Below are 16,327 nucleotides of genomic sequence, written 5' to 3' on the forward strand. Positions count from 1 at the left end.
GTGCAAGGGGATGACGAGGAAGGCCCCCCCACCAGCGCATTCAGTGACCACAGCGATGAAGTGGGGGTTCACGGCACAGAAGTGGTTGTCATGGACGCTTCGTGTGATGGGCACCGAGTCGTAGCAATTCTCTTTGCTGGCGGGCTTGCCGTAGACATGTCGGAACTTGGAGCTGCGATACTGGGGGTGCCATGACATCTGCCAGGGACAGAGGGACCAACAGTGTGAGGCTCAGTGCCTTGTCACATTACCCACCTGAGACGACTTAACAGGCACAGCTTGGGCAGGGGTCGGGACTCACCGCGGATTCTTTTTGAGGCAAGGTCTCAGTATGTAGATCAGGCTGGCCTGGAACTCACTATGTAGCCCAGGATGGCCTTGAACTCATGATTGTTTTTGCTTTAACCTCCTGAGTGCTAAGATTACAGGCTGTGCCACCAAGTCTGGGATAGTGGCCAGTTCTACAAAGGCAGTGTCCACTATGAGGGGCAGCCAGGTGAACAGGCTATCACTGTGGTTATAGAGGGGGCTGTGGGTCGTTGCTATCAATCTGTTTGTGGGTACACTAAGGCCTTTCAGTTTTCCACAAGCATGAACCCCCCCAAAACAGAGGGACCACAGAATATTTGCTACATCCCCCCACCCCAGCCCCAACTCTTCTCACCAGACAAGCTCTCCTGCCAACCAAGTGAGAACCAGGGTGTTCTCTGTGGCCAGCCAGTCTGGCCTCCAGTTCCAACTTGGTTTTCCTAGGAGAGGCAAATGACTTAACCCTCGCAATCTCCATTTTCTTGTCTATAAAATGGGCTAACACCAGTCTGTCCCTCTTTGGCTTGTCTCCCTGCTCTGGAAAGGAGATGTTTTGGAAACTACCCAGTGTCAGCAATGTGACTGTGACTGTGAATACCCGTCTGCTCCTCCCCAGGCCTTATTTCCATCGTCAAGGTTTGTCCAGACCTTTGGAATGGGGGAGAGGTCACAGAAGTAGGGGAGAATGGCATCTAGTAAGGTCAGGCCCTCTGCGCACAGCACGGGAATGTCCATATTGTACGACCACGTGCATGCAGCTCTGCATCCATCAGAGAGCTCTTGGGGGCGCTGGCACTGTCCCAGGTGTGTTTGGGAGCTTCTGCTCAGGGACCGTGCCTGCTTGTGTGGCTGCGATGACTCAGCAACTCAGGGGCAATAGTTGCTAGCAGGAACTTGTCTGAACTACATGACATCCCTCCACAGCAGCCCTCTCGGGAGTGGCACTGGGACCGCTTCCATTCTGCTGCCGGCCTGTGTGTGCCCAGTGGCATGATGCCATGGGAGTAGGCTGTGGGCTGGCAATCACCATCCTTAAAAGGCTTCAGTTGGCTCCCGGATTCACACCCCTGGGGGTTATTTGCCGAAGTCTGGCTGTGGAATGGCCGGGGACTGTCTCATCTCGAAGGACCCTCCAGAGGTGGGAAGCACTAGCCTTATCTGACGATGGTAAATGGAGGTGCCGGGGAAGCCACGTGTCTGAAATTGTACCAGTACAAGCAGCCAACATGGGAGTCCAAAGCCGATCCTCTTCCCGTGACACATGTGTATTTGTGCCCGTGTGTGGGTGATGTTGCTGGTGGGGAATGTGGGGGGTAAGGCACAGATTATCCTGCCTGCTCGCCAGGGTCCCCTTCTTCACCCAGCCCTGCAGGTAAGCGGTACTGGAACCCATGTTGGACACAGATCATCCAGTGAAGTATTCCCGGGTGCCACTGTGGGTGGCTGAGAAGGACATTACCTGATTCGGTCTGAGGACAGGTGGGCTGGGCCGGAGTCGGCTAGTGCCTTTCCACATCTGCTATCTCAAGTTTCTCTTTTGTTTCTTCCTCAAAAAAATTTGACCTCGTGGGCACAGAGGCCCTTCCTGTAAGCGCTTTGTGGGAGAGTCTGAACCACCACCTTCTATCATAGACAGTTTAGGAGAGGGAGATTAGAAGGGCAAGGTAGGTGTGGTGACATCTGCCAATAATCCCAGCTTGGGGACCAAGAGTTTAAAATCAGCTCCAGCTACAAAGGCCAGCCTGAGAACACAGCAAATTCAAAGTTAGCCTGGGCTACCCAGCAACACTGGCTGACCAAACCAAACCAAACCAAACCAAACCAAACCAAACCAAACCAAACAAAACAAAACCACTTGAAAGTGAGATTCTTCAAAGACCACGAATTGACACAATAAAACCTGATTAGAGATGCACCCTAGACAGAGACTAAACTCCTTGGCTTGACACTACAGAGTACACCTTGGCCTCAACCCTGATGAGAAACCTCCTCAGGGAGGTCAGAGAACAACTTTTGGTAGATGGTTCTACCTTGTTGAGGTAGGTATTGGTTCTACCACCATGCCACAGTGGCTCTCTGCACGCCACAGTGGCCCTCAAGCTTCCAGTTGATTCTCCTGTCTTTGTCTCCCATCTCACTGCAGATGGGCTGGCATTACAGATGTAAGCTGTGGCATTTGGCTTTTTACCTGGACTCCAGGCACTGAACTCACGCCATCAGGCTTGCAGGGTAAGCTAGTTTACCTACTAAGCCATGTTGCTAAGTCTCTTTTTAGTGCACCCAGAATTCCTAGTGAGGGCCCAACCCATTATCAGAAGACATGGGGCAGCTAGCCCGCATAGCCAATTGGAGAGCCTCATGAGGCCTTCTCAGGTCAAGGCTATGTACAGATGCTTCTGCTTACTCTGTCCCTTTCTCAGGGTATCTTCTCACAGGGAAGAAGGAAGAAACTACAGGTCCTGGCTCCTTCTGGTAAGATTTCTCAACACAGAGTCTCTCAATCTGAGGCCAAGCCCTGACTGAAACCACAATTTCTTGGCATGAGGCATCTTTTCATTCTGCCTTCTCCAGCAATGACCTCCAGTGTCACAGAGACTAGGACTTCAGTCCCCCCTCTCCCCTTTCCAAAGTAAAGGAGACCTGGTAGTTCCTCAGGAGAGTGACCAACTGTACCAGTCTGCCAAGGGCCATGGTCGGCTCCCTGGACAATGGTTTTTGTGATGTAACTCAGGAGCCAAAGTAGGAGGACTTCAGGTTCAAGACCAGCCTGGGAGATGGAGTACGCATCTGCTTCAAAATAAAAACATGAAAAAGGAGCCGGGTGTGGTGGCTTGACATCTGGACCCCAACACTGGGGTGGTTTAGGTACGATCGCCACAATTTTGAGCCTAGCCTGGACTACATAATGAGATTTTCATCCCAGGAAACAAACCAAATGACAAAAGGGGGTTTGAGGATACAGCTTAGTGGCAGGACACTTACCTATCATGTGCAAGACCCTAGGACTGGAAGTGAAAAAAAGACCAAACTAGCAAAATCCCACCCAAACCCAAGAATGCCCCAGGTAGACGGGGACAAGTTGGTCACTCTACCACAGGGGATAGTTAAGTTCCTGGGAGCCCTGACTTTGACACTTGCCTGTGAAAGAGAGCTATAGAAATGAGAGAGCCCAGCATCCTAAACCAGAGACTAGAACATTCTAGAGCAGAAAGTTCCAGAAGGTTTGTAAAGAGAGGTGACTATGACTTCATTCAATCACCACTGTCTACCCAGGGCTGGCTGGCTCAGGGCTTACTTGGTGCCCAAGGCTTCAGTTCAAGGAATGAATATCTGGGTCACTGTTCTCTGAGGTCACTCCTTTTCTGGAAGTGTCAAGTGTGAAAGGAAAAGTGATGGTGAACCCAAGGGCTGACAATAGGTTCGGGTGGTGGCTGGCAACTCAGAACTTTGAGGTTGACTGAATCCCACTGCTGGCTGGACATAGAGGTTCAAACCTGTAATCCTAGCACTTGAAAGGCTGAGACAACAGGGGCACAAGTTCAAGACCTGCCGGGGCTACAGAATGGCCTTCCCTCCAAAAAAGTAAAAAATAACAAAAACCAAATCCAGCATACCCTCTGGTCTGCAGGAAGTCCCTGAGTGTGTTTAGTAAAAGGGTAAGAAAAACTTACAAGGACCGGGACACAGCCGCTCATGGTGGAGTCTCCAAAGAGTGACATCACCAGGGAGCTTGCCAAAACTATACATTCTTGGGCCCCGCCCTGACCCACCCTGACAGAATCTGGCACCCCAGGGTGCAGGGCAGAACCTGCTGTATTTTGATTCATCTCCGTGGGCTCACGCTCTGTAGTCAAGTCTGCGGGTTAAAGGCCTAACGGAGCCCTGAAAGCACGGGTCAGTCTCAGCAGCATAGGAGGTAGAAAGGCAGCCATCATGCGTCTTGCTCCTAACAAAGAGGCCTTGCCGAAACATGTAACCCAATGCCAGCAGAGTCAGTGTTACTCTGCACACCAACCTGGGTGAGAAGTGTTCACCAGGAAGCAATTGGTAAGCTCTAAATACAGGAAATCCCGTGTGTTGAATTTTGTAGTTCTAACAACTCAAAATGACTCAAAGAGCTGAAAAAAAGAGCTTAAACTATAAAATGCTTAGGGAAAAAAAAAAAAAAAAAAAAAAGACCAAACCCAAGATACTAGATTTGGTGGTGACCAAAAGCAGTCAACAGGAGAAAAAAACTGGACTTAATGACTTAATGAAAAATTAAAACTTTCATGTATCAAGGACGCTCACTATCCATTGAGTAAGGCAGCCTGAAGGGTGGGAATTATCTGGCTTGTGTATTTGGAAATGGACTGACAAACAGAACAAACAATCCCTCAAACCCACAAGAAAGAGGTCAGAAAGTCCACCTGGGTTGGTGGCAAACCCCTGTAATTCCAGCACTCTGGAGGCTAAGGCAGGGGGATTGCTTTGAGTTGAGACCAGCCTGGGTTACAGAGCGAGACTCTGGCTCAACAGAACAAAACAAAATTTGAAAAACTGTCGGGTTTCTTCAACAGGTGACAAGGCCAACAGGACTTGTCCAGACTGGAGGAGACTTCATGATGACAACATAAAGATCACAGAAAGCCAGAATCCTGATCCACCATGCTCAGCCACAGAAAGCCAGTCTGAGGAACTAGAATGATCTCTGACGGACGGTGTCACTAGCTGTCTTTGAGGGTGATGGCAACACTGTTGCTGTCTGTAGTGGAAGTTTTGGTATCTTTAAAAACTCAACTATGTTATGTAAATATGTTTTTGTTTTACTTCCAAGTGTGGCATACTTCCAAGTGGGGCTGCTTTTACTTTTTCTTTCCCCCGCAGCTGTTAACTATGATTGCTTTGTGAGGCCTCAGAGAGGGGCGTGATCTTTGTCAGCTGCAGATAGTTTAATTCTGAGGACTCTGAGAGGATATTAAAAATGCCAGAGCACTGAGAGGAAAAGGGGGCGCTCAAAGGAAGAAGGTGGCTGCTGCTCTTCTTGTGGCTACACCTGCTGTTGCTGGTTTACTGGACTGCTGGATATCCTGAGGGCTGAGGTTGGACTTACCCCAAAGAACCTGACTACCCTAATCAGCAGGAAGTAGTAAAGAGACCTACGCTCCTTCTCCCCACTAACCTCCTACCTGGTGTTGGGGTGTTGGAAGGGATAAGGGTGGAGAAGGGAGGTAGCAGTATAAGAAGCCCAATAAATTAGAGAAAAAGGCACTACAGCTGTCAGTCTGTCTCTTAAAGATATATGCTTAATAGTCACAGATGAAATGGTACAGCAGCTGGGGCTGACTCTGAAACGCCAGGGGACTGGGGATATGGCTTGCGTGGGATGCACAAAGCTCCAGGTCCCATCCTCAATACCACATAAAACCCAGTGTGTGCAACAAGACTGTACTTCCGTTACTCATGAGGATCAGGAGTTCAAGGTCAGCCTCAGCTTATATCCTTAGTTGGAGGCCAGCTAATAGCTAATAGATAAAGGCTCCAGGCTCAATTCTCAGCATCCCTAAAAATTATAATCAAGTAACCTGGTAGGAGATGGGGAGAGGACTGTAAGGTTTTCATCCTGATTTTAACAGCCCTTCCCAACAGAAACCTCTAGATCAGTGGTTCTCAACCTGTGGCTCATGACCCTTTTTGGGAATCAAGAGACCCTTTCACAGGGGTCACCCAAGACCATTGGAAAACACAGACATTTCCATTATGATTCATAACACTCTCAAAATTACAGTTATGAAGTAACAACAAGAGTAATTTTATGTTGTGTGTGGGGGGGGTCACCACAACACAAGGAACTGTGTTGATGAGTCGCAACATTGGGAAGGTTGAGAACCACTGATCTAGAACCACAGCATTAAAGAAAACCTAACATTGGACTCAGCATTCATGGAGGCCACAGCCTTCTAGGGCTCCACAGCCACGGGCAACTCTGAACAGAGTGATCAGGGGATGGTAGCTACCACCGTGCTGTCGAAGGGCACTGCTCTGTGACCTGCCAGCACGTTACAGACATAGCGATTTCCCCAACAGTAATACCAGACGTGACAACACCCTGTAGTAACTAGCAACCACTCACATGTGTATGGGCCATGTGTTGGGAATGCTCTGCATAATGAGATCCACTGCGAGGGTGAGGGGGTGGGGGGCAAAGGAAACTCCCCCAACATCACACAGCTAGTTAGTGGCTGAGCTGGAACGAGAAGTTGAACTGCTCAGAAACAGAACTAACGCTTCCCTAGGGCAGGATCCCACAGATAACTCACAGAGCATCAGAGTGACGGACACCCTCCCAGTGCTCAGCTAATAAACCTTAGCTGGTGAGACTGAAGCATTTGGGCTACGGGCCAGTTAGATCTACAGGAAAGGCGTGAGTCCTGTGTCATCTGAGTAGAACCTTCCAGGTTGGAAAGTGGTCCCTATGCATGAGCAGGTTGAGGGTCTACCTGCTAGCGTCCTCCAAGAGGATGAACACAGAGACACACATAAGTTCAAAGGTAAGGAACGGCCCCATTGAAAGAGGTCAAAGATGGAGGATTTATTAGCTTCCACCTGTATGCTGAGGGCTTTGGGGGAGGTGCAGGGCTGGGGAAGCCTTCCGGCTTGTCCATCAGCACAGCCCAGGGCAGATTCTGGGGTACCTCCAATGGCATCAAACATCCTAGCACAGGCACAGGCACCCTGCAGCCAGCAAATGCACATTAAGCATCCCAGTTCTCAGGTCCACCTGCTGCCTCCCTTCCCCCTCCGACCTTCTGGTCTGGCACAGATGCCTCCCACAGGCCCATAGGAAACACAGATTGAGGCTGGCGGCAGCCAAGAGAAAGCCTGATGAGATTAGACTTCCTGATGAAATTAGACTCTGAGGAGAGCCTTCTCCTCCCCCGCCCAACTGCCCAGAGCCGGGGTTAGCTGGCAGGGCACACCCAGAGATGACCACGGGCTTCTCTGCGAGCCTAGTCGTGGGGAGGGCTCTGTTTCTCTCACCAGTGCGTTCCCTTAAACCTCACCATGGGTCTTTATACCTCAAACGCTTCTGTTGGGCGTGGGTGGTGGGTCCCATGCTCCCCGGCTTTCTGTGCTGCCTGCCCAGTCCTCCAGAGCACCATGCCTTTTGGATATCCCATCTTGGCGCATACTGCTTCTCCTTTTAGGGTCTGAAGTGAGGCCATAAGGGTCAGGTCTGTGGCTGCCACTCTCTGGGCTCTGAGGATGGCCCTGCCTCTTGCCCTACCTACTCTTGCTCCAGGTTTCATCATAACACCCCCACTCCTCATCACCCCATTGTATGAAGTACTCATCTTCATACTGAGGGTGGGGTGGCAAGAGCCAGGAGAGAGGTACCAGGCTTAAGACTTGTACTCTGTTTCTTGGCCTGCGCTTAGTTTATCTCTCGCCCTCCCTACACTTTTTTTTTTTTTTTTAAAGACAGTTTCAATATATGTAGCCCTGGTTGTCCTGAAACTCACTATATAGATAGGCTGGCCTTGAACTCACAGAGATCTTCCTGCCTCTGCCTTCCCAGTGGGAAGTACCATGATGTCCGGCTTAGCACATCTTATAGGCTATTCTAAACAAACCCTGGTGGGAGAGTCCTATAATCTCAGCTACTAGCCAGAAGGATCAAACGTTCAACATGTGAGGCTGGAGAGATGGTTCAGGGGTTAAGAACGTGTGTTGTCTTCCAGTGGGTCTGAGTTTGATTCCCAGGACCCACTCTGCTGGCTCACAACAGCTTGTAACTCCAGCTCCAAGAGATCAGGCCTCTGGGAACAGCTGCATACATCACACAAACATTCACACACACACACACACACACACAGACACACACACAGGCACACATACAGACACACAGACACAGACACACAGATATACATACTGACACAGACACACACACAGGCACACAGGCACACACACAGACACACAGACAGACAGACACACACACAGACACACAGACACAGACACACAGACAGACGCAGAGGCATACAGACACACACAGACACACACTCAGACACACACACAGACACACACACAGATACACACACACACACACACACACACACACACACACACACACACAGGATGGGGAAAAGCCCAGGAGGCCTCAACCCTACACAAAGAACTGTGGAAAGCTGGGAGTAGAGTGGTGGTCTTTCCCAGGGAGCATCACACCAATTGGTTGTCCAGTGCCAAATGGTCAGAAAACATACATACAAGTAACATTATATGTATATATAAAAACATATGCATAAAATAACAACTAATGAAAAAGAAGCCACGAATTTGAAGGAGAGCTGGGAGGGGTATACAAGAGGGTTTGGAGGGTGGAAAGGGAAGGAAGAAACATGGTAATTTAATTGCAATTCTTTTTTTTTGCCTTTTCAAGACAGGGTTTCTCTGGGTAGCCCTGGTTGTCCTGGAACTTGCTTTATAGACCAGGCTGGCCTTAAACTCACAGAGATCTGCCTCCCTCTGCTTCCTGAGTGCTGGGATCAAAAGCATGCACCATAACACCTGACTTTCAAAAAATTAAAAAAAAAAAAAAAAGACAACAACAACAATATATATATTATTTTTTTGGTTTTTCAAGACAGGGTCTCTCTGTATATAGCCTTGGCTGTCCTGGACTCACTTTGTAGACCAGGCTGGCCTCGAACTCACAGCAATCCACCAGCCTCTGCCTCCCGAGTGCTGGGATTAACAAAATATATTTTTTTTAAAACTAAGGCAACTCCAGAGTGAGTAAGTTCAAGGCCTGCTTGGGAAAGTTAGTGAACACCTGTCTCAAAACAAAAAGTAAAAAGAAGGCTGTGGATACAGGTAGAGTGCTTGCCCAGCATGTGTGAAGCACTGGGTTCCATCTCAAGCACTGCCACTGACATGCCTATCTTATGCTCTGGAGGACTAGGGTGACACATGCAAATTGTATTTGTCAGGCTCATGGAAGATGCTCCCTATCCTGGCTCCTCCCACCCACAGGATCGTCAAGGCCAAATGGTTCCCTTCTCTGCTTTACTCACACACAGACCAAAGGACCCACAGGCATGGGTTGCTGAAACCTGGCTGGAAAGGTCACTCTTCTGGGCCCTGTGAGCAGTGGGGCTGGCATTGTCTCTCTGATAGCATATGTGCCAGGAGAGTCTTAATTCTGACATTGATGTGCTCTGTGACCCTGGGCGGATCCAATTCCTCTGGCTTTTCCATCCATTCAATCAATGGTTATACCTCTGACTTCCCTACCAAATGGGAATGATGTACAGAGAGCCTGGAGCCTGAATGTGACACAGCCAGAGACTCCCAAAGTCCATGAGGACAGTGCACTATCAGCGGTCCCAGTGCAGTATGTATAAAAAGTCAGAACAGAAAACTTTCCTGTTCCTTACCCCAGTGAGGTCCCAAGGCAAACTCCATGTAGGTTCTTTGGCTCTCAAGTTCTTTATCTGGGGCTTTCCAGGCACAAGGCCACCAAGGAGCTTCCTAGATGCCTCCTGGAGGCTCAAACCTCTGTACCCTGTACTCTGTACCTGTACAGAGGCCCACCCTCTGGACCCTGTCTAGTAGTTTACATGTCCTCCAGATCTACCTCTGGGCAGAGAAGGCCACAGGTCTACACAGGGAAAATGTTTGCCCAGGGTCCCACAGGGAACAGAGAAGGGCCAAGGTCCTGTAGCTTCAGTTTTAGAGCGGGGGATTGAGCCACAGCACCGCCCCCCCCCACCCCCATCCATGAACCCACCAAGTCAGCCATCACTGCCTGTTACAGGGATCAGGCCCACAGTCATCGCTCTCTGAACCTGGTACTACCTTGGCAGCCATGGGCCGGAGGTAAGGACAAAATGGAAACGGTCAAACTGCTGGGTGTTCAGTTGACTGGGGTGTTGGAGACATTAGAAACCATCGCGCTCACGTTTGGTGTGCAAGGCTGAATGGCCTGCACTGAGATCTGGTTATTATTTACCTGGGGCTAAGCCCAGGGCTTCCCCAAGCTGCCATCTGAAGCGGGAGGCAGTGACCTGGGAGCCCTGGGAGCCCTGGGAGCCCTGGAAGGTTTCCAAGCAGAAGTGAGTCCTGAAGAAAGACGAAGGAGCCCAGGTGAGAGATAGGGCTTGCACTGCCTGGCCCAGAATGGCCTGTGAGATGCTTGTAGGGATCGTGGTGTGTAGCTGAGTCTGAGAAGCCAGAGGTTTGGGTATGTACTCAGAGTGAGGGTGGGGCAGGGAGTGCTGCAGCTGGCCAGGGTGCTGAAGGTCAGCCCGGGGCTTGGCCTGTAGAGAAAGGGGATCCTCAGGGGTTGTTAGCAGAGCTGTCACATGGTCAGAGTTGCAGAGATCAGGCCCACCTTTAGGGGGCTGAGAGGGGATTTTCTTTCCTCAAGCCAGGCTGATCTAAGAAGAAAGCAGCAGGTTTTATTGCATGCGGACTGGTTGCTGGCAGCTGCTGGAAAGCGCAGAAATCTGAGGGCATCCTTGACTGTGCTCAGGATGACGACCCCATTACTAGAGACCCCAGTTACGAGCACCTCAACACTCAGCCCTCACAAGAATGGTACTTGTATCCCTACCTGTTTGTCACCATGGAGATACATGCTGCAGGTCGGCCTTAATTCCCTAGGCAGGCCTGCAACAGCTGGCAGCCCCTTCTGCTAGCAGCCTCCGGGAGCTCCGCCCAGATCCTCCGCACAGGCTGGGCCTGCAGGTTTAGAGAGCAGAGGCCAAACAACCTCTCCTGCCAGATTACAACTGCTAGCAGCCAGGAGCTGGGGGTGAAGAGTTCAGGAAAAAGATACCAGTGTCCCCGGGAGGAGGTCTTTCTGCCTCAGGATGGACTGCTGGAGGTGGGGGGAGGTGTGGCAGCACCTGGTTTGTGTGTGTTTGCTGGAGTCTGAAATTCAAACCTCCTGGAGAGCTGACTGTAGCCATTTGGGCATCACATCCTGTACCTTACAGTTTCTGGCTCAGGGTTTGGGAACCCACATTTCTAAGTTCCAATGGCCATGAAGCAGCTGCTCTGGGGACTGTGCTCAAAGGACATCTGCTCTGCATCTTGCTTAGGATCTGAGAGGTCCTTCCAGGTCACTCTCCATCTTCCTCTACACCATCACCCAATGAGGGCAGAGGTGGGTCCCACCCAGTTTTCCTTGATGGAGTGGACAGCATCCGTTTTCCCATCCTCTGTGAAGCTCCCAGCCTCCAGGTTTTCCTGGGCCTCAGGGCCAGTTCCTCATGTGCCCTTGGAGGTGGGGGCTGGGACAAGTGGCTCCACACTGAGACTTGCTCTTGTCTTTATCTCCATGGCTACTCAGTCTTCTTGGCCAGGGACCCTTCGCACAGGCTGTCTGGTTGCTGAGGTGTCTCCTCTGCTGCAGGAAATGCTGGAGGGACCTTCCCCCACCTCCAGTTCCAGGTGGTGACGGCTCTTCCCAAGCACCACCAGATCACCCTCCCCTTTGGATGTGCTCCTATGCTCCATCTAATAAAAAGGAACAAACAGCATCCAGCTTGCCCTCCTGAGGCTGCAGGGAGTCTTGACGGGAGAATGGGTGGAAAGGAGCTTGATTTACTTAGGAAACATGGTGGTCCTACCAAGACTCAGTATATCACCATTAGGGACATGGTTGGGAGCTTACCTGCCAGGCTCAAACTTTGTCTCACCATACATGGTCCTGGAGACCTACCTACCTTCCTTCCTTCCTTCCTTCCTTCCTTCCTTCCTTCCTTCCTCTGAGCCACCTCTCCAGCCCTCTTCCTTGGTTTCTTCATCTCCCTTGGAAGATGCTTTAATATCTATCAAGCCCTTGGCATTTGGCCAGTTCCAGAGTGACTGTTTTAAATCGGGAGATAGAGGCAGGGGACATAGTTTGGTAGAGGGCTTGCCTAGCATACATGAAGCCCTGGGATTGGGCATCAGCACTGCAGAGTTCCAGGTGTGGCAGTAGCACACCTGTTATCTCAGCCACTTGAGAAGTAGAGCAGGGAGCTCAGAAGTTCGAAGTCATTCTCAACTATAGAGTGAATTCAAGGCCTGACACTAAAAACGTAAAGAATGGTGACTTTTACTGAGTCCTTGCTGAGAGTCTGGCTCCCATCTAAGTGGTCTGCAGTAAAAGTGTCCTGGGCTCTGAGAAAGCTGGAGGAAAGCAAAAGTATTCACACTGTTTTACTTACTTTGAACCGTGTGTGTATGTGTGTGTGTGTGTGGTGTGTTTGTGTGTGCGTGTGCATGTGCGTGCGCACACTCATGTGCAGTCATGCCTCCGGACAACTAGATGAAATCAGAGACAGTCTGTTGTACCCTGCACCCCACCATGGTGACTTCGAATCTCTAACTCTTAACAGAATCTAATTCTCAGCCAGACCCAGCAGCTCTTCCTCTCAGATGGGCCTGCCACTGCAGAAGGGAGCAAGACTAAGGCACACGGAGTCCTAGAGTTGACCTGGCTCAGTCAGGCCCAGCCTGGCTCCCTGCTTCCCTTTCCACACCTTTCCTGATCAACTCTGAGGGTCTTGGCTTGCATCCTGTCAGTGATGGAGAACTCACTCCTTTTGGGAGTGTAATTTTCTGGCTTCTTCCACTGCCATCAGTCCCTGCATCCCTAGCAGTCATCTGTAGCTTCCACGGTAACAGCGTCACAGACATCAGAGGTCCCTGACTACAGACTACTGAGATGGCTCGGATCCAGGCTGAAAATTTCCTTGTGGGACTTTTTCTTCTTTCCTCTCCAGTTTCTGGTGGCCTTCCCATGGTGTGTCAAACTGGATCCCGGGTGACACCTCCACACCCCCCCCCTAGGGGCTGAGGACCTTCAGTACATCGGGTCTTCCACAACATAGAATGATCACACTTGTAAGCCTCAGGAGGGGAAACTGACTGCATGCTCTTAGTCAGCCAGGGCAGAAGTGGGAACAGGATGAGGTCTGGGAGTCTTCTAGAACAGTGAACAAAGTTCCCTTTCAGCCTGTGCCTGGTTACAGCACCAAATATTTTCCCTCTTATCTCTACCACTCTAAGTAATAGTGGGAACTTGTTTGTGGAGGGGCAAATTCCAAAGATGGCTGGCAAAAGAGAAAAGGCCTTATGTGGAGAGGTCAGGGGTCATTCACATTATCAGAATCCTCCCGGGGGGTCAGATCTTCTTTTCCCTTTAAATGAAGGGCCTTGTTATGTGGCCCAGGCTGGTCTCCAACATACACTCCGGCTGCAGCCTTTCGCACATTGGGGCTAACCAGTGTGTGCTACCTCACTCAGCTTTGCCCTCAGGCCTTTGAAAGGTGAGGTGCCTCGACTGAGAGTGGCTTGTCTTGGAAACATGGGGCTTCTGGGGGACGGAAGAGAAGACAAACCCAAGGATATTTCCTGTTGGCAAGGCCAGCAGCCCCAAGTGCCATGGGGTGAGCCTGTACACGTTGCTTTAACCAGCATCTTCCCAGGGCTGATAAGTCCATGTTGGGTTAGGGCTCTATACACCCAGAGTAGCCAATGCGTGCGTGTCCATGTGTGCAACTGTGTAACAGAGATACATCTCGATTATGGGGGTGAAGTGCCCCCTTGGAGACCACTAGTTTAGAAGAGGCTAGAAATGTCTTGTGTGTTTGTGAAACAGGTTCTCATATATCCTAGGCTGGCCTCAAACTCACTATGTAGTAAATGGTGACTTCGACATCCTGATCCTCAAGTGTTGTAGGGCTTTATGCTTCAGTGCCACTACACTTCCAAACTTTAAAAACAAAAAGTTTATTTTTATGTATGTAGGTGTCTGACTGCACCATGTTCATGCCTAGTGCTCTTGGAGGTCAGAAGAAAAGGTCAGGTTCCCTGGAACTGGAGTTCCAGACAACTGTGAGCCATCATATGAGTGCTGGGAGTCAAACCCTGGTCAGTCAGAGCTCTTTCTTAACTGCTGCGTCATCTCTCCAGCTCCAGCCCCCCAATTTCTTCATCATTTACTCTTTCAAAGAGTAGAAGCCCTGAGACTGCACTTTATTATATTTTATTTATTATTTTGGGTTTTTTTCGATACAGGGTTTCTCTGTGTAGACCAGGCTTGCCTTGAATCCAGAGGTTTGCCTGCTTATGCCTCCAAGTGCTGGGACTAAAGGCCTGTGCCGCTGCCACCACCCAGCATCCAGTATTTTATATTACATACCAGAACCCATCACTAGTCACCATAAAATATGACACAGATATTACACATACATGAGTGACATTCACAGCTATTCACAGTGGCTGTCAATCTGGCCTTAAAAATACTGTCCTCAAGCTAAAAGCCCACGTGGACAATTCACCTGTTTTAGTTTCATTTGTCTGGGACAGAGAGAGGAAGGAAGGGGAGAGAGGGCTAAGGGATAGGGGTAGGGGAAGGGAAGGGATGGAGGGAGGGAGGGAGAGAGAGAGACAGAGACAGAGACAGAGACAGAGACAGACACACACACACACACACAGAGAGAGAGAGAGAGAGAGAGAGAGAGAGAGAGAGAGAGAGAGAGAGAGAGAGAGAGAGAGAGAGAGAGAAGACAGAGAGAGACAGGGAGAGACACAGAGAGACAAAGACAAAGACAGACAGAGACAGATTTACTCAGAGTAGCCTCAAACTTGTGGTGATCCTCCTGCCTCAGGCTCCCGACTGTTGTTATTACAGGTATATGTCATTACACCAGCTCTCATAGAACTACTCTCCTTTCAGATATGCTGACAAGATGGATGAGTGACACCAAGCCTGATGATAGCCTGAGTTCCTGAGTTCAGTCCCTGGGACCCACTGGTGGAAGCCAGAGAACTGACTCCCACGAGTTATTCTCTGACCTCCGTGCATGTGCTGTGGCACATGCATACTTACACACACCTAATACGTAAATAGTAAAATATAATCAAACAAATAAAAAACTTGTCCCTTGGGGAAGAGTTAGTGAAGTTATATAGTGGGTAGTTAATATACTCTCTTAATCTAATGTGTTAGTCTAGATCAATTAACCAGGTTAAGTAATTGGGATACCCTGCTAAGCAGACTGAAGAGGAGGGGTCCACTCACCCTGTTTTGTTTTCCCTTTTCCCCAGAGATTCCTGGATCATCTGAGACAGATCTACCAGGTACTCAATGGAGAACAGCGTGTCCACACCTGGCAATCACAAGTGACCCTTGATCTTTCCTTTTTGTTGGTGGGAGTGGAACCCAAGGGCCTCGTGTGGCCCACAGTGTTCTTGCATGGTGCCCACACTGACCCTGAATTCTGCTCTTGTTGGTGCAGGTTATACCTTGCTTGCTCACAGGCACTGTATATTGCACACCTCATTCTGGAAGCCCTGGGAGTAGATGACAAAATTGGAGAGGGTGTGCATGCTACAGGGACAGGACACACAGTTCAGGCTACTTCCCAAGTGAATACAAGAGCCAGAAGCTCACGGATGTGTGGGAGGGACACTGCTTTCCAGTTCCAGAGACCCAAAAAGGCAGACCCTGCTTTGCTTTGGGGCTCAGGCCACCAAGTGACCCCTTGTCAGTCTTCTTCCTGCACTGCAGGAGGGTCCCTTCATTTCTGTGTCACTATCAAGCCTGCGGTTCCTCGACTGTGAAACAGGTCCCATCAGAGGTAGCTTGGGCTGTTGTCGGAGGACCTAGGATGTTGGTGACATCAGTGGGCTGAGAACTAGGGTTGGCTTCGGGACCCAGGCGGTTGGCTTCAGCCCTGCCAACTGCACCAGTAGACCCTGTTAGACTCTTCATGGAGTTCTGGCTGGGCAGTTATGGTCCTAGGCCTGATGAGGCAATGGCCTGGGACCTGTTCCTGTTTCCACGAACTTCCTGCACAGTTCAGTTCCTCCCTGCCCCCTTTCGGGCTGTCCTACTTCCCAGTGCCTGGGCGTCTCAGGCTGAACCCTCCTATGGACTTCTGTCAGGGGGCAGCATCTCGCTCCAAACCTCCCCACAGTCTCTCCACCGGCACCAGCACCTGCACCGGCACCACCGCAAGCCAAGCTGTGGCTTAGGAGG

At 50.3% G+C, this 16,327-nt stretch overlaps 1 protein-coding gene across 2 annotated transcripts in view; it reads right to left on the reverse strand.

Moving 5' to 3' along the window:
• The window catches only part of Coro2a (coronin 2A), a 52,614-nt gene that overhangs the window by 25,493 nt on the left and 10,794 nt on the right, over nucleotides 1-16,327 (reverse strand). Inside the window, exons 1-2 of one of the 2 annotated variants that reach the window (XM_051161767.1) lie at nucleotides 1,769-2,009; nucleotides 1-198 (exon numbers count right to left, since the gene is read on the reverse strand). The exon at nucleotides 1-198 is cut by the window's left edge and continues 3 nt beyond it. In XM_051161767.1, coding sequence (XP_051017724.1) covers nucleotides 1-198; nucleotides 1,769-1,825 — 255 coding nt within the window. In that variant the 5' untranslated portion in view covers nucleotides 1,826-2,009. Of the gene's footprint in view, nucleotides 199-1,768; nucleotides 2,010-16,327 lie in introns of those variants that run through there. The other variant, XM_051161776.1, reaches the window with a different exon arrangement.

The sequence above is a fragment of the Acomys russatus genome, chromosome 2, assembly GCF_903995435.1.
Source record: "Acomys russatus chromosome 2, mAcoRus1.1, whole genome shotgun sequence".
In the NCBI taxonomy this organism is placed as follows: Eukaryota; Metazoa; Chordata; class Mammalia; order Rodentia; family Muridae; genus Acomys; species Acomys russatus.